This window comes from Anser brachyrhynchus, assembly GCF_964034855.1.
Source record: "Anser brachyrhynchus genome assembly, chromosome: 5".
NCBI classification, from domain to species: Eukaryota; Metazoa; Chordata; class Aves; order Anseriformes; family Anatidae; genus Anser; species Anser brachyrhynchus.
The window spans coordinates 49,926,096-49,952,917 of NC_137699.1; the positions used below are offsets into that span (position 1 = coordinate 49,926,096).

Genomic DNA, 26,822 nt, shown 5'->3' on the forward strand with positions numbered 1-26,822 from the left:
GATTTGTACAGGACTCCACGCCCTGGGAGCTCCAGGGAGCACCAAGCACCTTCACAGCTTGTGTATGCTCAGAGTGGCGCAACCCAAAAAGGACACTCAGCTGCTCCAAAAGGGCCGTGCCTGGTCATGCTCCACTAATGTTCATGCCCCACTAATCCCTCCTTGCTTGTGACGTCCCACAGAAGATGTAGTTCTCAGGCTCTTCAAGGGAAAGCAGCTTTTTTGTGACTGCTGTTTAGTGACCTATAGGAGGGTCACTGTCTTTACTGACAAGTCCGTTCCTCCTGCCCTCCAACACAGCTGGTACCCACACACCAAAGGAAGCTTTCCACTAGGGTTTACAACACTGGGCCTCACATGTACAGAGAGGCTCATTTAGGGGAAAGCACAAGTGATCTTTACTTTAAACACACATAAATAATCAAGGTAAAAATAGGGAAAGGAAGTTCTGAAGGGATAGAATCCAGGAAATTCTCTCCAAAGCACATTTATAAACAAACTCCGGAACAAATGACATGAACTTACTGTGAAATTAGAGAATTTCTCTGTCTCCCCCCTTCCACATGACATAAAACACTGTTTCTAACAGGTAAGACTCAGGTTACTATTACATAAATATTTACTATATGAATGTCATTCACATATATTCCAGAGCCCATGAGTTATCTCCTTTCCTAGTGAAATAATACAGAAGAGGTAATATGGTATATAATAACCAGGTGCCTTCATTTCAGCAGCCTTTTCAAAGGTTTTTTTTTTGAGATGGTCGTTACCAAGGCTGTAAGAACCGACATTTCATTTCAAATTGGCACAACGTACCTGAGATTCCAGCAGAGAAGTTTTTCAAAGACGGTCTCTTCACCACGGTGTAGGATTCCCCGACCACAAACACTTTATACAGCACAGCGTTGTGATTGATGAAGCTCTGAATGACACAAGGGGGGCGGACAGCCTTCAGGCCCTCCTGGTTGAAGATGATCGCCATCTGAAAACACACACACGCAGAGTTGTGCACAAGCCTTTCAATAGCTTCACACTTGCCAACGAGCATCGAGGGGGAACATCTACTGGTGGATATATATTGACCAAGGGTGAATCCCATCTCAGCAGCTAGTACTATTTCATTACACTTCATCTCACTGACACATAACTCTCCAGGCACAACTGGCCGAGTAGCTTTCACTTTCAATGAATTTTTTTTTCTCAGCTCTCTGAAATTTCATTTACCCACTTCTGGTTAGGACGCTACTGCACTTGCAGGTTTTTAGAAGAACAGAAATGGTAAAACATTTGACCAGTACTGCCAACAAAGCCTTCATCAGACACAAGCTTATATCACAAGACCAGAAGAAGTGCAAATGAGCAGGTCTGTATACTAACAATACAAGTTCTTCTCTGCAGCAGTATTTCCTGTGGTTTGGTACAGTCCACTTGCAGCATCCTAAGCAACAAGATTTCACCCACATTGTCAGAGAACTTTTTCCAGCATCTAGCAGTTCTTACTAGTAGCAAATGCTGGGCCAATGATTTTCTTGGCTTGGTTTCACCTCATTATTCCAAATGTATAGTCCCCTCGAAGGGACTGGAAAAAATATGCCAAAAAGGAAGTCATTTATAGGGCCTTAATGATGAACACCAGCTGCCTCAAACAACCAAAGTGATGCTGGTAGTTGCAGAGGAGTACAAGCCAGCATATCTTCAGCACGTTACACTGCTCTTTGCATAGATCCATTGCATGCTTACATGCACATTAAATTATCATGAACACGGTGCCCTGTCTTGCAGGTTTGTTGTTGGAGTCCAAATGTAGCCATGACACCGATGCAAGGACTGGCAGCACAAGCTGATGAAGCTACTTTATACGCGGGTGCCCCTCAACAGCAGTGAGGATAAACTTGGGTTTGTTCTCAATCCTCCAAACCCTAAGATAGCTGTGCTCTAGTTATCTGAACATGGACCTCTCATCATTCCAGTGACACCGGGCCTTGTTATCCACAGAGGCAGAAGGGAGTTTTGACAGTCAGGTCAGTGTGAGTAAGGACTATCCACGGCCAGAGAATCTGACGTAACATTTATCTTCCTTTCTTCTGAGCAAAACTGCCTCCCAACGGTAGAGGTGCTTTGGTTAGAGCACCTTCCCCCACTGAGGAGCTGTCAAGACAACAGTTAACCTTCATTTTTTTTGTGCCTGTACCTACCTCATTCAGTACAGGACACCCAACACTTGCCAGAAATATTCCTAAACTCTGAAAACGAGTTTTTCCTCATCTGTGTCAGTATTTTCTCACTGGTCTCCTTGAGCCTAGTATTTTATTTGGGATGTAAGACAGTCCAGAGAGGCTAAGAGAATTCCTGTGTGTCCCACAATGACTCCACAGCAAGATACAGAATAAAATTGGAGCTTCCTGCCTCAGCACGGTACAGATGAGTTATCTTTCCATATGCTTCCTGTCAGTTTTCGTGCCTTCTGAGATCAGCTACATCTTAGTGAAGTCAGAGTCACTGGAAGGATTTTACAAAGAAACTCTTCCACTTTGTGCTCTCTCACTCATACTTTATAACATGTAAGATCAGCTGCTCATTTGCTGTACGGTGTACTGTCAGACTGAGTTCTTGCTAACACCTTTGCTCCTGTAATAAAAATAGTAAATACAGCAGCTTTGTTGTTCAAAACTATAGCCATGGTAAGTGATGTAGTGACTACACATTATAGTTAACAGTCTAAGCACATTTTTATCTCTACCTGACTATTTATTATTCTGTTTTCCTCCTTATCTGGTAGACCACTTAGGATCACATAATTGTCTGCAAGCATGCACAATGACTCAGTAGATTAGCATTTTCTGAGCTCAAGTCAGTGTGTGCATTCAATGAGTACGTGCAGCTGATATTCTCACTCTGTCTCTGTTATACCTTGTGCTACCCGTTTGACACACAGACTGAATGTGTGAGTGGCGATAACCTGTGCAAGAAGCCCACTCTAACCAGCAGAATTGTCCAACAAGATAATTCACAGCCATAACTTCGTAACTCATTTGTTTGTCACTGGTGGCAAGAACCACTGTGCTTTTCCTCCTTGCGCACAGACTGTTCATTTTATAATATCTACATTGTCACACTGGTATAAACTATATCGGTCCTAACCTTCAAGTCCTCTCTGCAAATATTAGTTAATTAACTCCCGCAAGCCACTGCTTCGAAAGGCAAGCAGGTACTTATCACCCTTTTTTTGCAGGTGTGGAAACCCCAAATATTTATCTGCTCAGTACAGAACTGACCCAGTGGAAAACCATGTGAAACCTTTCTTCTGCAGAGCTCTGTGCTGACTGCCCGATGGACTAGCACACAACCCATCCAATTCCCATGGTGCAGCGTTATGCTGGTTCACTGTGATGTCTCATGACTTTTAGCATGCATGAATACAGCTCCAAGAATTTGCTTGCAGGGTGCACTTGCTCTTTGTCATCTAGCACAGACCTGCTGTCTCTGGCAGTAACATGGGAACAATACTTTATATCATAATTTCCAAATGGCGTTCCTCATTATAGATGCAGAGTTCTTTTGAAGGCAAAACAAAACATTTGGCACCAAGAAATATTACTGACAATGTCCTGAAGGAATTCAGTCTGAAAAAAACACAATGATTCCCTGCCTTTTCATTCCTGTCTGCTGCACATTTACAAGAAGAGCCATTCTGGATGTGTTTCTTCAGGTTATGGGTCCCAGTGATGTCTCACAGCAGGTTCCCAAAGGGCAGTTGTATTCTGACCTACTGGCAAACGGGCAGAAGAACCTTTAGGAATCATCTCTGCTCAACTCTAACAGAAACGGTGCTGGCAAAGCAGGGCTCAAGCGCTGCGCTGGCTGACGCGACTCGGAGTGCAGAGGCCATGTGGAACTGTGGGACACCACCGGAAGACCGACTACCAGCACCTTGGTTTGCTAGCCTGTGCCTTCGCAGCAAGATGTGACGTCTGCCGGCCAAAGCTGGCACCAAGCCCAAACCGAAGCCTACGCCTCCAGCTGTCCCTGTTAGCCAGTACTGGATCTTTCTGAATAGGCATCTTAGGAAGAAAAGCAGGTCTCTGGCCAGGCTGGGTTCTAGTTTCAGTGTCAGCTTTGCAGTGGGAATCTCTCTACAGAAAATTAAGCAATTTACCAAAAGGCAAAGGAGAAGCCATTAATAAAACAGGCAACAATTTCTTGCTCCTAGACCTCTGGTCCGTCTTTTAGACAGACTCTACTGTAAGCAGACTATTTATTCCGTGCTCCCCTTGTCATTACTGTCCACAAAACAGCATTTATACGACAGATCCTCTCTGATCATAAATACACTTACGGATCACTCCTGAGAACACAGCAACTCCAAAAGTGACTACAACTACTAAATATGTAAAGCACCATGCAAAACTTCAGGCTTTTTTTCAGGGGACTCTCGTAAGCTCTAGTTATACGTTCCTGTGATAAAGTGCAGCCTACAACTATATTTTAGCCTAATTTTTGCTCAGAAAATGGAATTCTAGCAGAAGGCCGTGGTATGTCTGCACTGTATAAAGGAACAGCGAGGAAATATTCACCAGGGAGATGGAAGTCCCTGAAAGCTTCACACATATCAGGGTGCAGATGCAGAGACAGAAAAACAACACAGAAAACTACACAGAAAAATCAGCAGAGAATCCAGGGTTTTAAATTCATTAACGATCCACTTTTGCTCTCAGCAAAAATTAAAGCAGCTGCTCCAGCAAACTAACAGGACTGTCTGTCACGCTTGTAAAATGATCCACGCTAAGGTATGAATGAAAAATCTAGCTGCATTTTTAAAAGTAAGTGCTGGCCATTCAAAATTTCAGCTGTTGGCATTCTGTTAATCTAGACTGACATTTCACTTCAGGGCCTTCAGTCTTCAGAGATGCTGCAGCAGCATACTGCACATTTCAGGAGCAGCTGGGAAACCTGGAACGATTACCATGCTGCTAACAAAGGAAGCCAGGCATTCTTAGAGCCAGCAGGGAGGACAGGATTCTCAAAACTGAGCTGTGGTACGCAGGAAGGCAGGAAGCACAAATGGAAAAGAATTAAATCAGGACTCGGCTCGCCTAAATTTAGAGGAAGCTAAGCTCACGGAGAATGCGCTCCTTCCAGGAATACAGAACCATTTTAACTGCAATTGCCTTACGGGAATAAGGGAAAGCAGATAATTCTACCAGCTCTGTTCTTCCCACAGCTCCAACCACGTTATTACAACTGAACATGCCTGGAAACAGCCACTATTCGCTGCTCCCTTCCCCACGAGGAGAGGAACCAGCCTGCCTTCACTCACACCTCTGCTTCATCTGCAGCACAAAGCCATTTCTTATCACTGTCATATACATGTTGGACGGAAACATCGTAGGGTGGAAACATGCACCCCTTAGTGTAACTTCCCACCAAAAGAAAGGCTGATGAAGGAGACACCTTGCAGACGGAGCTTGACTGGAGGCTCCAAACTGCTAGAAGGAAGAAAACTAGACGATGGAAGCTTGAAACTGCTAGTAAGAACTTTTATATCAAGAGGTTAAAGTCAGATTTAGCTACAATTCAGATAAATTTGAAAAAATAATGCTGTTATTAAATCCAAGGGAGAGGAGGGGGAAGGAGAATGGTTTGGGCATAGCCTTCATTCTGCCTACTACAGGATCAGAGAGCACCAGACAAACCACCGTGAGGGAAGTGGAAGCAGGGGGATAACACTGCAATGTTTTTTTAACTCACCTCATGAGAGTTGGTTCCATGAGCCACTCTGGTTTTACAAACTGGATAAAGACAAAAGAAAAAAAAATGCACCACTGAGACAGGACACACAAAACCTTTACAAATTCATTCCCACCCACTCCTACAAACATTGGATTCACCAGACCAAGGCACTGACTGTACCAGAAAACACTGACAGTCTCTGCCTCAACCGCATCCTCAGCCACTGCAAAGCTTGGCTTGCTCCAAGCCCTCCTCTCTCTACTCCTTCTGCAACCGACGTGCAAACAGAGGTCATTTGTAGGACTGGACAGATTTGCAAAGCATCAGCTCAGGAGTTAGTACCACTGCTGGTACTGCCATCCTGCCCACTCAGAGGGCTTCCTCACAAGTCTGGGATTCTGCCTGAGGCTGGAGCTATTTACATGTAGCACAAAAAACACTGTCCTGGGAACAAGGGAGCTGGGATACAGTGGAAACCAACTGCTTTTCCTGCTTCCAAGTTCCTGGGGAAGGATAGGAAACCAAATGGTCCGAACCAAACTAAGATACAACATATTTTTCACAGGCAACCACAGAGGGGGAAAAAGAAGTAGAAAGAGTCCTGCAGTTCTGCTTTCTCCTCCGTATTCCTTATCTGCTCTGCATATTCTGGTTCTCATCTCCTTACTAAAACTGGTAAGGGGGGAAGAAAATACATGGTCCTGCTATTATGAAACCAGGAAATGGCTGAAGATCCCAGGAGCCGCAGGATGAGTAGAGCTAATGGTATTTATATGTTAAACAGAGGAGATAAAACTTGCATGTGGTAAAGGGGTGGATAAGACAAGACTTCTTTGGGGATTGCTGGAAGAATAAAGCTGCCAGGCAAGACGACAGGCAGCTATGAAAGGCAGATGACCTGCACTAGAGTCCAAAATAAGTCATAACTGGAAATTTTGGAAAGTGGTGCATGATGTCTCACAGACACATGCTCTGGAAAGCAGGAGAGTTTAGGGGGAAAAAAAAAGAAAGAAAACCAAAAAGAAGCAGGAAAAAGCACTCCCACATCACTCTTGTTATTTTATAATTTTATCATGATTTAGAGGGATTGATTCAGGCCTTCTGAATATGTAGGCTATGCTGTTTGATACAACACTGAGAATACAGTGCATGTGGGGTGAGGAGGGGGTGTCAAAGCCATTCAGGGAGCTCTAAAATACTGCTTTGCAATCTAGCTTCAAGAGATCTGTCTGTCTCTTTTTGGAGAGCAATGGCAGCAAGGGCAAAACATGCTTTTTCCACACAACTTTACCTCTGAACCTTACAAATGAGGCAAACACCAAGGGAACAAACACCGACTAACCAATTCAGCTCACTTTATACTGCAAAGAATCAAATAAAGGAATGAATTTAAGCACAAGTTCTACAACAAAACCTGCTAAAAAGCACAAACAGTTCACAGCAGCTGTTTGAGACTGTGGGCCTTTGGTGCCTGATAGCTATGTTTTACACTCTTTCTTCTACCCTCAAATATCATATTTTCAGCCTGGACCAGGGAAAGGAAGGAGTGGTGAAAAAAGGGGCAGACAGCAAGGGAATGATTGTCTCAAGAAAAACAATGAACACATCTGGCAGGAGAAACTTCTTGCACAAGTTCAGGGCAAGAGGCTAACTTTGTTAGAACTATTAGCAAATCCCAGGAACACATGTTTACTGTAGAGAGGTGTTTAAAGTAACGAACATCAATAAAAAGCTAAGTAAAAGCTGATAGGGAGGGATTTTGTTCCACATTCCAAGCAGACTGCTTCACAGCCACTTGCTTCAGGAAGGTTTTAACCTGTACACTTTGGCAATGAACCACACACTCCTGCAATGTTGGCCACAACGTTCCTGAGGGAGCATGTGCAATAGTAAGAGCCTACCAGAAGCACCAATGAAAAACCCATTTACGTACTGAAAGGGAATGCCAGTCCATTCTTCTCTATAAGCTGCAAGGTATCTTCTCCACAGGCACTTGTCAGCTCCATGAAGGGTGGTGAACAGATCCTCTCATCTACAAGACAAAAAGAGTCCACATGAAGATCAGGAGTTTACCTTCTCAGCTGCATCATTACAAGCTATCTCCAGACTAACTGCTCCTTGAGAGTCTTGGCTGTACTTTAACAGTCAATATTAAAGCATCAGAAAGATTATCAGCCAGACATGAATTCGCAATTCTGAAAACATTTCAGAAGATGAAATGTCAATTTTCAGACACACTAAAATGGAAATACAAAGTCCACATCTTCACAGGCAGGCAGGCAAAAACCATCACCCACTTAGGAATATGTAGCTGCACAAGATGTAACCAAGAAAGTAAAAAGCAACTGGGATCTTAGTTCTTAATATTATACCTTCAAGTCACATTTTCAAAGGCATTTTACAAAAACCTGTATGGTCAGCAAGTGTGGTTGGAACAGGGAGCCTCCCAAAGCAATCGTTACTGTAGGGCCACTCAGGTGGCAGATTCCAGTGTGGGTTTCTTTCAGCCAAGGTGCCAGACATGCAGTACATCCCACTGTCCATTGAGACATCCCTGTCATGAAAGCAGTAACCATCTGGTCTGGCAAGGCCAGAGTCAGAGCACCTCTTTCCACTGAGACACCTTGGCAAAACTGTTCATTGGCCTTTGATTAGAGAGGAAAAAAAAAAAAAGAAAAAAAAAAAAACAACAAAGGAACCATGGTAAAATTGAATAGAGCAGTTCTGGTCCAGGGTGTTTCTGCTGATGTCTTGCTTGTTCAATTGAGGTTGTGGGATGGCTGCAGTCAAAACTCGGCCCTATTAGTGATTCAGTAGGTTGAAATGCTCTAGGACTCACGTCCTGTTTGCTGTGGGAGAACTTTGATTTCTCTACGCATGCAGCAGGAATGTGTGGAAAGCACTGTAGGACTCAAAGTGCTCAGTCATAAATCTCCACCTCTCAAGAGAGTTGGATTGTGATTTCAAGTGCAAAGAGAACTTTGGCTTCAGCCACAGCTCTGGGACAGGTTAGTGAGCCCAAAGACAAAAGCTTTGCACACATTGACATATTCAAACCAAGGACATCACCCAAGCAGGAGCAACCATTGAAATTAACTTGTCAGTGAGCACAGTCTTAAAAATATTGTGTCCACAGAGTTTTAACTATGGAGTCACAAATTAGTTATAACTCAAGTTAGCTGCGCAGTACAGAACCACAATTCAGAATGGGTCTGCCAAAACTCACTTGTAAGTCTTATTTCAAGGGACGCAGCGTGACACCTTGCTCCAAGAAGCAACTGGAGACAAGCAAAAATGATGGGAACATCATTTGCCTAGCAAACTCAAGCCACAGATTTGCATCAACCAGCAACTTGTCTCAAAAATAAGCAAAACAGGACTTAGTACCATCCATATCTACCCCAGTGAGCACGGAGAATCCAAACAGGTGGAGGCTATGCTGTGCAGATGGTACAGAAAGTGAAAAGCACATGTAAACTAAAACCCCAGCAAAACTAACCATATACTCTCAGAGTGCTGCACATCCAGAAACTACTTTATAAGCATCGTTTAAATGCTTGTTACTTCATTTTAAGAATATGCTTATGCATTTTCTCTCATACAGAAGGGGAAATTGCAACACTAACAGAAAAAACTCTGTATTTTGGTATACATATCTCAATACCTGCTTCAGTGTTCTGAGAACATACAAGAACTCAGGACACTAGCAACACTGTTGCTGCCAGAAGTTTTCTGCAAAAAGAAAAGTCTATTTTCATACATCCTAAACAGAGCAGAAGGATTGATACTTTGAGGTCAACCTCTAAAAAGCTAAACAAAACATCCCAGACTTCAAAGTTTTCACTTCACTGGTATGAAAACAGAAAGCAGCACCCAAAAGTGACAGGTACTGGAATATTTACAAGCCTTTGCCAGAGCTAAAGTTCCTTAGCTGGATGAATTTAAGGAATCAGATTTAGTTTACAGATACTTGGGAACAACTTTGCCTTGGCAGCTCTCCTACCCATATGCTTAGGGCTCACAAATAACTTTGCCTTCAGAGTGCAAATGCAGAGGGATGTACGGTTCCACCTCACTTCCCAAGCAAACAGCAGTCGGAGACAGGGAGGTTTCGGTGTTCCTGCCAATTACAGGACACTTGCATGGGGAGATGAAGGAAGGGGCAAACAGTAATCTCTTTGACTTTGTACTTAGAAAAGACCACCTGGATCAACAAAAGCAAGCAGAGAAGACTCTTAGCATCTCAAAGTGCTCCTGTTGACTTTGCACAGCAATGGCATTTTCTCCACCAAGAAGGCAATTCTAGCCCACTAAAGCCTCTAAACCAGACTCTTAATTCATGGCCAGACCCGAGGACAAACAAACCCTCACTCAACCCAAGGTTTCAGTACAGCCTACAGCTAGGAAGTGCTGCTCTGAGTTTAATTGCACACACTGCAATTCTGAAGGTAGCTGTCAGTTTAAAAAAAGCCCTCCAGCTGTCAGTAGTGATCCCTTCTTCCTTCTCCAGGTGGCAAACACACTCTGAAGCTCTCTCATCACCAGGCTCCCGCTAGCAGAGTGACTGCAGTCTCAGCACACCTTCTCTGCCCTGAGGTCCAGGACAGACCTAATTCCATGGCTGAGGCTCAATCTCTATAGTGGTTCACCAGCATGAAATCAGCCCGTACAATCCACCAAGTGCAAACAGGCACCTTTAACCTTCCCTTCGCCTCCCCCCGGCGTCAGCAGCTGCAGCAGGATCCTACCGAGTGCCAGTTGGGTGCCGGACACTTGGCTGCTGTCACTGCCCCTTCACAAACCTGTAGTGACCGGTCACCACGGGGAACCAGTACCAAAAGGACAACACTAAATATACAAACAAATGACCATAACAGTCCAGAGGTGAGAACAAGAGCCTGGCCCCACCACTGACTCTTCGTGTTGACACTAACCCTCCAGCCTGAAGACAAGCACTACTCCTATTTGCATGACAGAGACCTAGTGAGGACTTAACCCTTCTCTAAAAGCCCTCTGAGAGCTATTGCGTGCCACTAGATGTGGCACCTTTCCACACAGCTGCCTTACACTCACAGAAGGGCCCGTTTCGGTGGGTCAGGCCACCGAGCTGACCCAGCCCAGAGCCTCCACCACCACGACTCCCTCAGCTCGCAGCTGCGCTTTGGGATGTGCCTGACTAGAAGAGACACGTAAAACAGCACGCTTGGAAAAGACTAGCTCGCCTTCTGTCTGTGGAGATGTACAAGTGCCCTTAGTTCTCGAGAGATTATTACAAATGCAATTTCTATGCTCTCCAGTTTGGATCTGACAGTAAAACTCAGGCCCTTCCTCCCTCACAGCGGGCGCGCACACTGAGGCACGCGATTAGCAGACAACCATCGTTACTGGCCCCATCTTCATGCAGTCTTTGGAACCGAAGACATCAGGAAGAAAAATCTCTTCGTATGTCAGAGGAACGCTGTGATAAAAGAGGCTATATATTTTTATAGGGCACATTTACAGAGTGGTATTTCTTTATTTTTCCAACTGCCTGGTAGTCTGTCAGAGGCCTGCCCTTGGAAACTGCGACAGAACTGCAGGTGGGCCACGTCAAATCCAGAGCTGGCAATGAGGAAAGGCTACTCAGACAGGGAGAGGGTTCAGCTCCCACTTCAGACAACTACCAAACGTATCTGTAGCATTCTTGTTGTTAGAAACAACACATCATCATTAAATGCAAGGTCAAAATGTTGTCACTGTGTCCCCACCGCCATCTTTGTCCTTATCTTTATTGTATGTCTTGGCACACATACTTTGCAGTGTCTGCTTTCTGTATTTTCTTTAATTTCTTCTCCCTTTTCTTCAAGAGTATCTGATCTCACAGGGTGCTCCCTCTCTCCTTGATATTTTACTTTCTGCATTTCCTCTCACCCCCATCCCCATTTCTTCTCTATGCTGATCTTTTTTAACAATCGTTTCTGTTCTTCTGTTCTTCCCAGCCGGGCCTGCTCTGGCCTGAGCTTTGTCAGCGCAGTGCTCCGCTCCAACGGAGCAACTTGAGGATGAAGGAGCAACACCCGACTGATGAAGGCTAGTGTATGGCACGATTAGCACTGCTAAACAACAGGAGAGAGGTGAAAGAGTATTCATAGCTAGGTGTTGGTGCCATGGAGGGGATTGTTATAGATGAGGTTTAACGATAGTGACAGGGGCAATGGGATGCGAAGATGTGGAAGATGCAGACTGAGAACTGGTTGGGGAAAAAGTAAGTTTTCTGGCAGTGAGAATTGGCTGACATTGCCTGAGACTTGCCCAAACAAGAGATGTTGAGCAGTGGTCCCCTACCCAGGCCCTGTGCATCGTTGGTGGCCTGCAGACAGACTGCAAAACGATTACAAAATACCCAAACCCTCAAAGGAAGAAGGCGCAAGAAACCCAGCACTGAACACACACTCCCATGCAGCAGGTAGGCAAAACAGATAAAGGAAAACTAACAGTAATACATGTCTGTTCCTAGTTTAAGCAAATCTTAAGTGATAATAAACAGAAACCACCGTGACAGCGCTGTACAAGTCTCTGGATGGTTTTCAATAAGGGTAGGTAGTTCTTGCACTATAAAAAGTTGGGAAGTGCAGAGGACAGCTGTGGATCGCTGTGGAAAAAAATAAACCCTAAGAACAAATGAACAGAAACATATTTTCCTATTCAGATTTCTGTGGTCTTTACAACTTTGGAGAGATAAAACAGCAAATAACAAATTGCAGCTCCAATGCTCTGCATTCATAAATCAAAAAACTGCACTTCTTCAGAAAAGGATTTAAAAAAAACACAGTTCATGGTCACAGATTTTCTGTGAGGAAAGCACAAAACCTGTGGCTAGGAACAAAACCACGAGGATGCCATTGCCTATTAAACTTCAGATTTATAGTCTCAACATGTGTCCCTACATAGTAATTCACCATCCTTCACTGTCTCTAACCTAGGGATTAGGAAGCAGAGCAGACACACTGAGGAACAGATATTTATTCTCAGCCCCTTGCCATCAGCCCTTTGCCATGAGACCATGACCACCACGCATGTCCTATCTCAGAGTTTCCATTTGCAAAGTGGGGAGAAGGCTTCACCTATCCTTGGTGAGGGGGTGCTCTACGAAGCTAGATTAAGGAGAGTTTCAGGGAAAAGACTTTTTGACGCTACTGAGGTCATTACACCACCTAAACAAACTACCTGTTTGAAGCTTTGGTCTGAACATCAGCAACCAAAATCCTGAGAAAGTTACTGGAAAAACAAAAGGCGTTTACTCAGGATTATTTTATCTCCTGGACAGGCTCCGTACTGCCTCTTTAGCAGCAGCATCTTTGTTTAGCCCCAGAAGACACGAGGAGCACCAAAGGAGGGGTACATCAATGAGGAAAAGAGAAGGGTAAAAGGAGTTCCTGCAGTGAATTTCTGTAACAGGAGGGAGGAAACAGTTTGTTAAAAGAGCACAAGAGGAGGCCTGGAATCCCCTGGCAATGCGACAGACTTGGCCCAAAGCACCTGGCGGTGTGATCCCCTAATTCTGTGGAAGCACAATAGAGCACAGCTCTGCCTGAGTTGCTCTCTGTGGCTGGAAAGGCTACCAGGATTATTTCCGAAGAAACAGGATGCACGGGCTCTTCACACAATGCTCTACGCGGAGAAGTGACAAAGCTCCTCCTGAATAGCGCTGGTCTCTGCTGTAAACACCCATTAAGATAAGTAGAAAACCAACCTGTCAAAATCAGGACTGGCTCAGGTCAGTCACTATCAAACACTCACAGAGCAAATGTTAAGCCTTAAGCTAACTGAAAGATTTATAGCAGACCTTATCAAACTCTAAACTTCCTACTTTAGTGGGAAAAGCCACTCTTTAATAGAATAGTTGGTTCGGTGATTTGAAGACGCTTAAGCCTCTTTAAAAATAAATGGAGATTTTCAGTAAACTGTGCTTCACTGTAGCTGCCACCAGTTTGCACTAGTGCACTCTGCTCCTATGGGGATAGAGAGGATGCATGGCTGGTACAACATCTTTTTCTCCTAATACAATAAGGGGAGGAAATCTGAACTTCCAGCTCACCCCTGCCTCCTAAATTCATTTTCAACAACAACAACAAAAAACATCAACCAAACACACAGACAAGCTGGCAGGTTCTTTTTTTAGCATGCAGCTGAACTTTATTTTGGAGGTATCTTAATTTAAATCACTACATGATATTCTGTTTGCCCTTCAGAATCACTTTCATCTCTGTAAACTTTTCATAGCTTTGGACTTGTTACTTCTGCTATGGTCATGACAGTATGTCAAGGAGTTAGCCAAGCTAAGCCAACCCATGACTTGGAGAGACAGCAGCCTAGTCTTTATCATTTGCAAGAATCCTTTCCCTGCCGCTTTCTCTGGTATTTCATTTTTCAATCAAAGCTTCACTAAAACCGCAGCTTTATAATGTTCTATTAAGCTTATTCTTGTATTTCTGAGCTGTATTAAAATACTCTCAAGTTGTTTTTACTTCAGAAATTTCGGTGTCTGTAGAATACCGGCAGAACAGATCTAGCTCAAACATATGTTGACTCTTACATATCACTGGAGGATCAAACCAGATCTGAATATCCACGGGTTTGCATCTTATTTTTAAGTCTGTAGGGGGAAAATTCCAATTCTTATGACAAAGCAGCTGTATTTGGGGTGCATTTAGAAGCATATTACAAAGACACAAGAGGGCAGAGCAGACTTAGCTTTGTGGGCATGACGCTAATCTTGCCATACCTTTAAATACAAGGAATTTTGTACTGCATATCTATGCTAAACGATCATCTGCAGAAGCAACAGTCTTGATGTCTAATAAACTGGTGATTTTGGAGCATCTGGCCAGTGAGTCAGGAAATCTCATAACTGAGTATAAATAGGAAACTATTCAAAAAAATCCCAGGAACCTGCCATTTACATGCAGTTTAGGAGTGCTAATAATGGCGTTTGAACACAATAAATTCAGCTTATGTTGGGAAGCAATGATAGAAGTTGAAGAAGAAGTAAAGAAAGCCAAAGTAAAGCCAGACTAATGGAGGTTTTTGCCCCCAGCTTCCCTTACTGAACTCTTCTTCAGCAATAACCATTTCACAAAGCTATGGTCTGCCCAGTGTCCTCCCCTACCTTCTAGGTCCAGATTTTCATCTTAGGCCCACTTTCCTCAGAAACAGGGTGCTCCTGTCTGATTCCCAAGAAAGGAATTCACCTTTCTTGGGCAGTTAGGTGGAAAGCAGCAGGCTTTGCAAACAAGCGTGCAGCTTACTCACTGTGTTTGAGCCTCACGGGTATCTGGAAGCAGACCAGTGCAACTACAGACATGCCTTAAGTTAAAACAGGCCTCTGGTGAAACACGCTCATTGACACGGCTGATAACATGAGCTCACGGAAATGCAACAAGTTAAGAGGTGAAAGATTATCTCATTCAGGAGACAGATCAGAAGAGAGACTGGGAGATGTGTGTTGATCATCAAATTGCCTAATTTTTCAGTGAGTAAGAGCGGTTGCCACCACCTTGCAAACACAAGGAACAGGAAGCTTTGCAGTTTAGTTTAAACAGACAAGAACAACCCTTCCACCCTTCCCTGCCCTCCCCCCGTATTTTTAAAGTACTTGACTACAGGTGCTTGAGAATGCGTCATTTTGGCTATGCTTATACTTACTGTGCCCCCAGCTTAAAGCCTGTTCTGTTTCCTGCAGTGTAAGAGGATCACCTGAGAGCGGACTATCCACAGACCTCATCCCCCTCCGCTGTTGTTCAGGTTTCATAGTAGCACCACAAGCAGAGGCTCTTAGGGAGGCACTCTGACATACCTGGCAACAGAAGTGGGGGAAATGGACCAGCTTGCCAGCAGAAGAATAAAAAACTTCTGGCGCTTCTTAAGCTCTGTGTAAAGAACTATCTCAGGCAAAACTCTCCAATAAATCATGACAAAGGGTGGAAAAAACTGCTAGAACCGCTTGTGTTGAAACTGTAAGATTTATTCTTTAGAGCAATGAAGCTGTACCAAAACTCAGGGAATCATTTTACAGACTGGAATGTTTCCAGCGTTACAGGAAGAATGAAAGCCATTTTCCTCATCAAGTTAAAAAATGAAAGGGATTACTTGGCAGGCTCAAGGAAGACTTTATCTGCATTTTACCCCAGTAATGTTCCACTCAGAACCCTGGCTTTGCAAGTATTAATATCCGTGAGACCCCAAAGAGACTTCCAGAAAAGAGAGAATGCAAAATCTGCTCTGCAAGTATGCTTTATGTTAATGTGGAATACCTGAACCCCTACTAAAGGCAACTCCATGGTCTCCAAACAGTAACTTCTACCTGCTGTGTTTCACATACTTACCTACATACCTGGGTGTGGTAACGATAGTTACAACTGCCATTTTGAAGCAACAAAAGTCTCCAAGCTTAGCACTCTCACCAACCCGGACTGCTTTGGTACACAGAACGATAAATGAACAACAACTCCCTCCTCTGAAACACAACAGTTATCTAACGGTCCAGTGCAGCTAATTTCATGCTTCCTCTGCCCAAATCCTGAGCTAAGAAACTACTTAAGACAGTTACAAAACAATTTCCAAGCTGAACGCCCACCTGCAAACTACACACCTCCAGGACAGGAGCTGGTGGGATGCTGGTTTGCATCCCTCTGGCCTAGATGGTGGGTGAGAGCAACAGGTGGTGGCCTGCGCTTCCCTGTACAAACACACACAGCTCGAACAGGGCCAGGGAGCACCAGATTTGGTGCAAAAATGCTGTTACACACTATGTGTTGGAACTTGAAGGAAAGGTGTTAGCACCAGGGCTCTCGTGTGCTTGAACAGATACTGTAGGATGAAGGATCCTCATAGCCAATTGATGCACATGAGAAATTCAGCTCACAGCAGAGCAGCAGTTTGCTCCATGCAGTAGGATGCTAATCACACTGAGGAATATAAGGTGAGCCTTGAAGGCCCGACACCGAAATCCCTACTGTTTTTATTTGCATGCAACTCTATTGATTTAATTGAGTTACTTCCTGTTGGCTGAAGAATCCCTCTCCATGTCTTATACAAAGTATATTGTCTACCAAAAAATAAAACCACCAGCGAGTATATGCCAGGGGGGATGAGGGGATGATGCCAGACACAACATAGGCAGCTTTTTCTTGTCCATGACAGAGTTCATTTGCAGACATTAGAGTACCCAGAAGAGCAGAGAGTCAACGGAAGCTCTTTATAGCTCTAATCTAACAGGGCTGATGGCCCTTAACCAGATCAGTTTAATGAGCTTTTGGAAGCTAAATCCTGCGAGAGACTACACAACGCATGTCCCATGCTTTCAGCAAATACCACTTCCAAGCTGTACATGCTGGGTCAGAAGCAAAGCAGCAGCCCCCAAGGACTGTGATACAGCTTCCCCGAGGCAGAGAGGCTTCTCAGGGCTGGCCGTGCAGGAGCGGGCTCTGACAGCACCAGCCCACGGCCAGATTAAGCCTCTGGAGCAGAGCAGAGCCGAGCCGAGCACCACTTCTGCAGCAGCTCTGCTCCAGCTCACTCCGGGCAGGAACAGGGCTCCTGGCTTCTAGTGCAGACCTCACTGCTGGCGATGGGGGAAATGTGAATAACCACTCACCCATCACTGCCTCACCAACTCACGTGTGTGTGAGCATGCCGTGAGGTGCAAGAGCTTACACACAGACCTATAAAGCACAGCAAGATCTTGGGAGAGCACGAATAGGAGAGGCGTATCGCTGCCACTGTGCCCCTGAGCAGGGCTGACAGCAACTGAGCTGAGCATCTCCAGCCTGACATTTCGAGGGTCCAGCTTGAGCCTAACACAACACGGGGCCACCTTGGTGCCGTGAAGTCAAAAGGACTTTCCAGAGACTTGGTGATCGCTGTTTTTATTTGTGTTTCATTATGTAAAGCAGCTTCCCAGAACAAAACTATGCACTAGCAATGGATGTCTCGCTGCATCACGAATGAAACACAAGAACATGGTATTTCAGTAACAGCGGAAATAGCTGTTTAGTCTGAAACAAACATATCTTTAAACAAGGATAGATAAACCCAAGCAGAGACTTAAGAATCAACTCAACAACATATGTAAATGACCATGAGCCCTAAGCTTACATCTAACAAAAAAAGTAACATCCTGCCCTACACTGCCTTTCCTCAGATTAGCAAACCTCTAATATATGGGGGGCATTTACCACCTACAGTTCTCATAGCTCAGAGCTTGCACTTTGTGGTGTGGAAGGAACAACCAAATGAACAGTGTTTTTTTTAATTAAGGAACATTTTGTATTTTGAAGTTAATACCTTAAAGAATATCTGTAGACAATTCTGAAATGCTTAGGAAAAATGTAATTTTCCTAACAGGAGACCTGCTTCTGGCCTCAGAGGGTTCTGTTCTGCATGTGCTTGCAGTGGACACAACTGGAGCACACATCCCAAGGCTGCTGCCTCTGCGGGCTCTGCTGCAACTTGATGGTTTTCCAAAGTGGAGTGGATAGGGCCCACTTTGAAACCACTGAGAAAAATAACTTTAGACAAACAAGCTCTGGGCATTTTTATTTAACACCGGAAAGGAAAAAGCAAAGGCCTAGCTACGTGGGAAAGCTTTGTTGGTGTATGTTTTTCTGTCTTAATTATGTTAGTATAACTAGCAGAGGAATGCACACACACCACTCTGTTTACATTGGGTTAATTTCTTCCTTTAAAAAGTCTTCAGATGGCTCTGTACTTTTTTTTTTTTCCCCTAAATAACTGCAAAACACTCTGGGTAGACATTGCAGCATTCCCACACTGGATCCTAGATGATCAAAAACAATGTACTACACATATGTAAAGGTATCAGGGGGCAAGGACCAGCAGACCTTCCTGGGTACCCCAGAAGCCGCGTTGTTTGAGTGAGCTGACACTATTTCCCCTCCGCTGCCAGACTGCAAGGAGGAAATACCGATCGCCAGGACTCTGGCCATCATGAAGAAGGAAAAGCAGTGGCTTGCAAATTCCACGGTGCACGTGTCCGAGCTCTGTATTTCTGCTTGTGTCATCTGCTAAGAGGGCAGCCCTCTGTCGATATCCAGAAGAAAATGGTTTCTACTTCATATGGATAGCACAGCCACATGATGCTCCTTGGGGAACACCTACTGCTGGACCCCTTCCCTCACACCGTGAGGCTGGGGCTCGGGCACCGGCGTTGGTGCCATCAGTGCTTGAGCCATGGGTCTGAGGCTGGGCGCATCAAGCAGCCAGGAGCAGCAAGGAGCCTCCTGCTCCTTAGTGAAAGCAGTTGGCAGATGGCTTTCTGACCGTTTCACATACAGAAACCCTTCTGTGGTCTCCTCCTGCGGGAAGTGCAAGCGTTGGCAGAAGTAACTGGAGACCCAGTCCTCACAGTTAGCGCTCAGATTTAGTACCACTTCTCCTGCGCTTGCTGTGCTAGCTGTTTGCATATATTTGCCTTCCAGCCCTAGGGAGATGAATACAACCATCTCCCTAGAGAGCAACAAGGTTCAGGACCTCTAGACAGGTTTAGATATAAGCTGATTTAAGGGACTCCATACATACCAATCTGTTACAACAGGAGTGCCTGCCTGGTCACCCTGCTGCACCCACAATCGGGAGGCAAAGCTGCCCAGGGGGCCCTGAAGCGGTGGTGGGGTTGGTTCGAAAATTCCCTCTGAGAAACACGTCTCTTGTGTCCGAAACAGCAGAAATGAAAGCACGCTGAGATGGACGACATGTTTTGATTTTAGAACAAAGCCAAACCAATCCTCCCAAACAACTCACATGGAGGGACACAAAATGGCACACCTCTGTGCCAGAAATTCCACCCCTCTCCACGTGTTTAGCATGCAGCCAAACCCCACGTGAAAGCTTTCCCCAAACTATGCAAGTAACTGTACAAAGGGATTCCTCTAGAACCCGGTCTCTTTCACCAGCCAGTAATCCCCTGGGTCTGCACCCTCTGCATCCATGTACTCTGTCAGACTATCTCCATCGATATGGTGCTTTGGGTGACCTGATCTAGAGAAAGATCTCCCTACCCATGGTGGTGGGGTTGGGCTGGATGATCTTTAAGGGTCCCTTCCAACCCAAAGCACTATGATTCTATAATACTCTGCGGCCATAGCACAAAAAATCCCACCTTTTACACTGGAGTCTATTGCTGCGTCCCAATCCAACATGTCGCCCTCTGGAAGAGTCTAGCCCTGAAAACCTTGGTGCTTCAAAGCAGCAGGCCTAGCACATGATCTCCTCCAACAACTTGTGCAGGAGGACTGGCAACAAAAATGTATGGGAAGGAAGGATAACCCAGCTGGGACAGAGTCCTTCACCATCTTGTCAGCACCGGCGGCAGCAGCAGGAGCCAGGCGTGCAGCGACTGCAGCCTCCTGCAAGCAGCTCAGCTGCGGCCTGCTGACATATGGCCATGGTGGAAGGGGGCATGCATCTCACCCACCTCATAAATCATAGGATATCCTGTGCTGGGAGGAACCCACAAGGATCATCGAGTCCAACACCTTGTCTATGCTAGCTGTCTGTGTACCAGTGTAGCCAGTGGAAATGGGCACCTTTGGACCATTCTTTACCTTATACGTTCAATAGTTTAAGATTAATCACTCACGGTCATATGTATCTCTGCTCAGTGATTGCAGAGGAATGCAGACACCTAGTACACAAGCAAATTTTAGCTAGATAACGTCAGGTACAATGACCTGCCCTTAGCTGCTCAACGATTACCATCATGTGAACAGTTGCTGCAGTCAGTCAAGAGAATCTTCCTTGTTTCCCTAAGTGTGTATTTCTGTCTTGCACTACACAACGCTGACCTGTATATTCTGAATACTCAAAGAAATACATACCCTTATCTGAGTTGCTACATGAAGCCAGAATTCATGAACCTGCCACCATCTCCTGTCAAAGAAGTGTGACAGCAAGAGAGGAGATGTCTGTATGCAAAAACGCCCTAAGTAAAGCCCAGGAATGACAGAGAGCTTGTGGCTGGTTTGCTCAGTTTATATCTAGCGATGCTAGCCAAGACAAATAGTCTCCTGAATCACATTCTCCATGTTAGCAACAATAAACTCCCAAATAATCTTACTAGTTTAAAAGAGAAAGAAAATATTACCCTGTTCCATCTGACTGTAAGCATGTCTCTGTGGTTTCATCTTGGGCTCCTCAGCACAGGCTTGCTGCTGCTTATTGAATCTTTTGCTTATAACATATTAACCCTGGATTACACGTCCTGTTCTTGAGTAGCTGGTTGGTACGGACTGAAGCAGTGGGAACAATCTTTTTCCTATGTATCTTTGTATGGCATTAAGCTGGAGGAGTTGTACCGGCTTCAGCAAGTAGTTCCCATCTGCTGATAAAAGGACTAAGTGTACTGAGGCATACTTTTTTTTTTGTATAGGTTTATGCGTTTAAGGTTTGATATAAGAGCTATCTCTGTGATGTCTAAAACCCAATTAGTCAGAATCGAAGGTGCACGGGAAGTGCTTTTCCTACAGATTAAAATACTTAAAAAAAAAAAAACCACAACACAAACATTGCTGTGTTTTCTACATATAATGCCCACATCTCTGTTATTCTCCTTTCTTCCCTTGCTGATAGGAATGCTGGTAGGAAAGCATTCACTGTCTCGGTCCTCTCATCCCGGGGGTCCTTTAGTTCAAGGACTGTCCCCGGGCCTCCTCACACATTGCTGGTTTGTCCCCTCAGGGGACCTTCAGCTCCCTCCCTCTTCCCCACAGCCACCTGCTGTGCTAGCTGGTGGCTCGGGCCTCTTGCCATTCCTCCCCTTCCCCTACCTACCTACTGCCATCTTTTCAAACACTTTCTCAAGATAAACTTTTTTCTGTGACAGCTCTAAAACCAGGTCTTTCCTCAAGCCTCCTCTGCCAAAGCTCAAGCTTATACAATCGCTTTTTTCTCCTTTCCCTGGACGGTTGGGTCTCTTTGACATCTCTCCTATTTAATAGCTTGAAAGCTGTACAGAACTGTCTTAAGTATGTGAGTCTTCTCAGTGAAGTCCATATGAAAAAGACCAACAATCCCTCATGAGGAAGAAGCCTCAATTATCAGGAAGGAGCCAAACAAAACTGAGCTACAATGCAGCCACAGGCTGGAACAGTGAAACATTAAAGGGTGCTGAGTGAGCGTGGGGAGCTGTGTAAGAAAGCTTTTGAACTCCTGGCTACCTGTCCGTAATTCCTAGAAGCCCTGCACCTATACTGAGAAATACAGGAACAGAGCCTCCTAGAAGGTCAGCCTGTCCCATATCCGTCCGTTAGCTAATTCCTACAAAGCGGGCTGGGAGCCCTAACAGTTTGTAACAAAACAGCCAAGTTTTCCCCTTTCACACCAGCCACTGCCAGGATCATGCCTGTGACATACAGAAGGCCCTCTGCAAGATGCCTTGAGCCACACGGGCAGATCCATTTAGCAACACCACCACACTGCAGCTCAGACGATCTGATCAGCAAAGAGCAATGTTCCCCTTCTGCTCAGTGTCAACTCCCAGTTTTCGCCTTTTCTAAAGGAAAAGAAACATCCTTTGTCTTCAGGAAATGTTTTTCTTTGAGAAAACTTCATTTACACCTGCTGACTGTCCTCCCACCTGCTCTGGTGGGCAGCAGCAGAGGTGTGTTGAAATCCCGTGCTCTACTCAGGGCACATCCTGCACGAAGGAATTTACAAGTTAGTAACAGGCTAAGTAATACCACAGGCTAAACTCTATTCTTAATTACGTGGAAACAAACGAGCATTAAGGACCATCCAGTCAGGAAAATGCTGGATTTATACCATGCCGGTTGTAGAATCTGAGCTCTGCTGTGTAGGTGGATTAGAAGTTATGGAAAGAGCTACATTCTTGGCTAATTTTCAAGCAGAGAAACATTGCTAAGCTCAACAAGCTAGACAGCTCTCAGCATGACCCATCATGGTTTGTATAAAACATCTTTGATTTCGTAGACATGCTATTTCCTTTTTGTCTGATGTAGTTAATGACCTTTTTCCAGGCTTCGGGAATCTGGGTAGTCATTTTCTTTGTGACAGACTGAGAATGCTATAACAAAGTCCGGGCGATAGAAGACATTCAGGGCAATAGCATTTCCAAAATGAGGAACTTGTCTGTAGCTCCGGGAAAGCTAAATACTCCAGGGCAATTAGTAGATTTCTGAGACATGCAGTCATGTCTTTCATTCAAAACTTTGCTAATCTGATTCCTATTAAATGAAAAGAATTAGCTTGTATTTGCAATGATTTTAAAAAAATAAAAACAAAGCCACAACAGCAAATACTAAGAATAAACATTTCAACTAGCTAAAATGCTCATGAAAGAATGCTCGCAGAAAACCCAGGCGTCTGTCACTGAGGTACATTTCATTTATGCTAATTTTTTCAAATACACAAAGCTTCACATCCATTAAGGATTCTTTCCACGTCCCTGGGCTATCCAGTGGGACTTTCACGTTATTACCAGGGAAGCTGAAGTGGGTCCACTTCAGTGAACCGAGCACAGTTACAGTGGGTGTCAGGACCAGGTTCAGGACCAGAATATAGCAGCATTTCTGCCGAGCCCTCACACAGCGCTCCTCATTTGGAGATCGTGCCCTTTTACAAAGGCACTCCTCATCACCACTCCATTTCACAGTCAGTGAAAATAAGAAACAAAACACTAAAAGGCTGTCTGCCGAACAGACAGCCTGCAGATGGGTAGAAAACCTCATCTTTTTTGTGTGATTTCACCTGAACCACGAACTTCCCAGCTCCTGGCCCTGAGTCACCAGCCTCACAGTGCAGCTGCTGAACGATGCTTGGTGAGGCAGTTAGATAGAGGAAAAGGAAACAGATACTGGAATTAAAGTGCAGTGGAGATGTTTATAAAACTATGACCAGCACATGGAGCATAAGCATGTCAGCTTATTCTAAGAATGCAGAATGTGATCTTAAATAACGTTAAGATTTGCAAAGACACCCAACAAAGACTCACTGCTGCATGCTTTAGATGAGACTTTTCTGTTTCTGGAAGCTCAAATCCATGCGCATTTGTTTGGTTTTAACTTCATGTTCTTGCATTGTTGCGATTACTATTGTGGTTTTCTGGCCTTTGTGCCCACAGATGATTTCCCGTGCTGTAGCTGTCGCCAGCACGGTGCAGGTACCCAAGCACGCTCAGTTCTGCAGAGCCCCCTCAAATACAAGGATCAGCACTCCAAGCACTCCAGAAACAAGCCTGACACGTGCTGTGCAAACACATCGCTTCGCTGGGGCAGGGGAGCTTCTCTTCCAGGCTCCAGCTCATATTTGGAGAAGATGAGATTATGCAAACACAAGACTTCCGAGACCACAGCTTTGCCCCAACACGAACATTTTAGCTTTTCTTCCTCTTCCCTGAGGCCACCGCTGGCGCCATGCATTAGCAGAAACCCATGCACCACGTGGTAAGCAACAAAGCCGAGTACATACAGTTTTCATGGGTAATTTCCATCCCTTCCCATTACCAGAGAAAAGGGCACCAGAAGGCGTGAGGCCACTGTGGGCAGGGTGCTGTAAACCCCAACACCGCACAAAGCAGCAGCACCAAGGCACCTTCTGTCTCGCAGGGAACATCCTCCAAAACCCGACATCACAGCTTCCCTGCAGGATTTAACGTGGGGGGTGCTGCTGCTTCTCGGTGCTGCTAAATTCAGCTCCGCAAGCATGGAAAAGCACTAGAGAAGGAATCCTACGTATTGTAAACAAGGGCACACCAGTACCCTACAGGGGCACAAACCCGGGCAATACCAGCCTGTTCTGCTCCCGTGAGCCTGGCTGTCAGTCGCATTTACGCACTGAGCGCAGCAGCCAACGCTGCAGTTGGACACCCGAGAGCTACACAGACAGTTGCAGAAACTCATTCATGCCGTGCCAAAAGACAACACGCTGCCAGTTCCAGGGGGATTCTCCCTCCAAGAGTAGGGGGAATATTTTGTTTCCAAGATGCAATAGGAGTCAGAGGCGTCGTAAAACCTGGAAGCTGGCAGGAGCGTACGAAGTCTCAGCCTGACACGGAGCTTGTCCTTGGGAAGCCCAGGGCTTTAGCGCAACAACAGGAGGGACTGCACCGAGCCCTCCTCGGGGCATCTCCGCGGGAAGAGAAATTGATTGCGCCGCTCAGCTGAGAAAGCGGAAAAAAAGCAGCGTGCGGAACAAGAGGATCACAGCAGGTGCCGATATTTCCCAGTCTCCAGGCACGTAACATCAACATCTCAGGCTTCTCCGTCAAGCGTTTATTAATGGTCCCGTTAGGTTTCTGAGGAACTGTCTGCACAGCACATAGGAGAGTACAAAGGCAGGAAACCGTCAGGAGATTTGGTGTTGTACTAAATGGGGGAGCAGAGAACTCACCAAGGTTTTTACGAACAGACGATGCCTGCAGGTTCAGTAGTGCTGCACGGGACACGACTGCGCTACTGACTGCGTGTGGGCTCTGCCGCTGCTTCTCGAAGTGCCACAGAGCCAGGGCCAAGGCGGCATCGAGTGAGGGTACCAGCAGAGAGCAGGCGGCAGTGACCTGCCTCCCTCACACAGATCTGTTGCTACTGCAACTTTATTTCCTGCATAGATGGTGTTTATTTTCACGGACTACTTTTATAGCGCTATACAGAGAAGGCAGGCATCCTGCGTACGTCATCCATCAGCGAGCACCAGCTCAGGTTCAGGTGGGGACAGGCGGTGATGAACAGAGCCGAGATGAAGTCTAACAGGGCTCCCGCCCTGCTGCTCCCTCTGAATGAGAAATCGAGGAGGTGCCCTTCAGGTCAGAGCACCTACTGCAGTCATTACTGGACGTCTGGGGCAGCACCGACGAAACGCACTCCATAGATCCAAACACTTCCATTTCCCTCTGTAGTCCTACTTGGGGCACGAGGACACAGGCTTTACTCTCCAGCAGACTAAGGGAAGGTAAGTATTAGCTCTGAGGCTCACTGATGATGAAACCATCAAAACAGAGAGATCCCTTTGTTACCAACATGCCCTCCTCACTCGGCCACATTTTGATGGAGGTGTATGAGCCTGGGAAAGAAGGCAAGCATCTACCAACGCTTCGGGAGAAGACAGGACACCTGGGATATTCACACGTACTTTAACCGTAAATTATCCACGACAGCACAGAAAAAGGCACACAGATGTTTTACTGGAACAACCAGCTTGGGAAACTCCATCCCTGGAAGAGGCAGGGACTTGGCCCTCCTGTGACTGACTCTTACCGCAAAGGGAAGCAAACACATGCTGCTTCCTAGAGGGATCCGAGCTAATCTCTGCCATAGAAGGCAGCCTAAGCGGGATCCTGAGAAGGATGACGCTGCCACGGCTGCTGCTGGCTAAGGCAAAGATGAAGGCGCGTCTAAGCCAGACTGATAACAACCAAGAGCCATGCCCAGGGCATGCGGAGGACAGCTCAGCATCTTCTGAAATCGAAACTCCTCTGCACCCTGCGTTTTATTCAGTTCCCAGTCTTCCCTCCCGAGGCTGAGCTAGATGCTTACTTGAATTTGCGTTTAAATCTGTAGGATGACCTCTGCTCTGTACGCTATGAAACAGCAATTATATTTCTCTTGGCAGTAGGTAAGGCCTGGTATTGAAGTGAATACCCCGTCCTCAATGCCTGTTTCTTAAGCTTGAGTAACAGAATATTCTGTAAATATATCCCTGCCAGCTAGCTAACACACTCACGTTATTTTCCATAAAATTGGTGTACTTTTATAGCTCTCCCCCTACAAATACTTTGCGAGTCTCTCACAGATGAGAAGAAATTCATTTTCCACGTGAAAGACATAGCGGGATAGATGTTAATGCAGCAGACTAAAATATAAAGCATCCCAAAGACATCGCTGCCAACGGGCAATTCTCTTTTCTTTGCTTGCAGTAGTTTGAGAGTTCGGTATGAATGAAGCTACTACCCTTTGCTCTCCACTTTCTCTTTATCCTTCTGAGCAGAAAATCCCAGAGAAGGCTCAGCACCTACATTTAATAATGCATCTTTCTAAGAAACAACTGAAGATTTTTAAAGGATTTTCATTTGTTACAGG

The 26,822-nt window shown here is 45.4% G+C and overlaps 1 protein-coding gene across 3 annotated transcripts in view; it reads right to left on the reverse strand.

Moving 5' to 3' along the window:
• Nucleotides 1-26,822, reverse strand: part of ITPK1 (inositol-tetrakisphosphate 1-kinase) — a 142,375-nt gene that overhangs the window by 14,513 nt on the left and 101,040 nt on the right. For all 3 annotated transcript variants that reach the window (XM_080594235.1, XM_080594237.1, XM_080594236.1), the window contains 3 exons: nucleotides 7,667-7,765; nucleotides 5,752-5,792; nucleotides 820-985 (listed from right to left, as the gene is read on the reverse strand). In XM_080594235.1, the coding sequence (XP_080450361.1) occupies nucleotides 820-985; nucleotides 5,752-5,792; nucleotides 7,667-7,765 (306 nt within the window). The remainder of the gene's footprint in view (nucleotides 1-819; nucleotides 986-5,751; nucleotides 5,793-7,666; nucleotides 7,766-26,822) is intronic.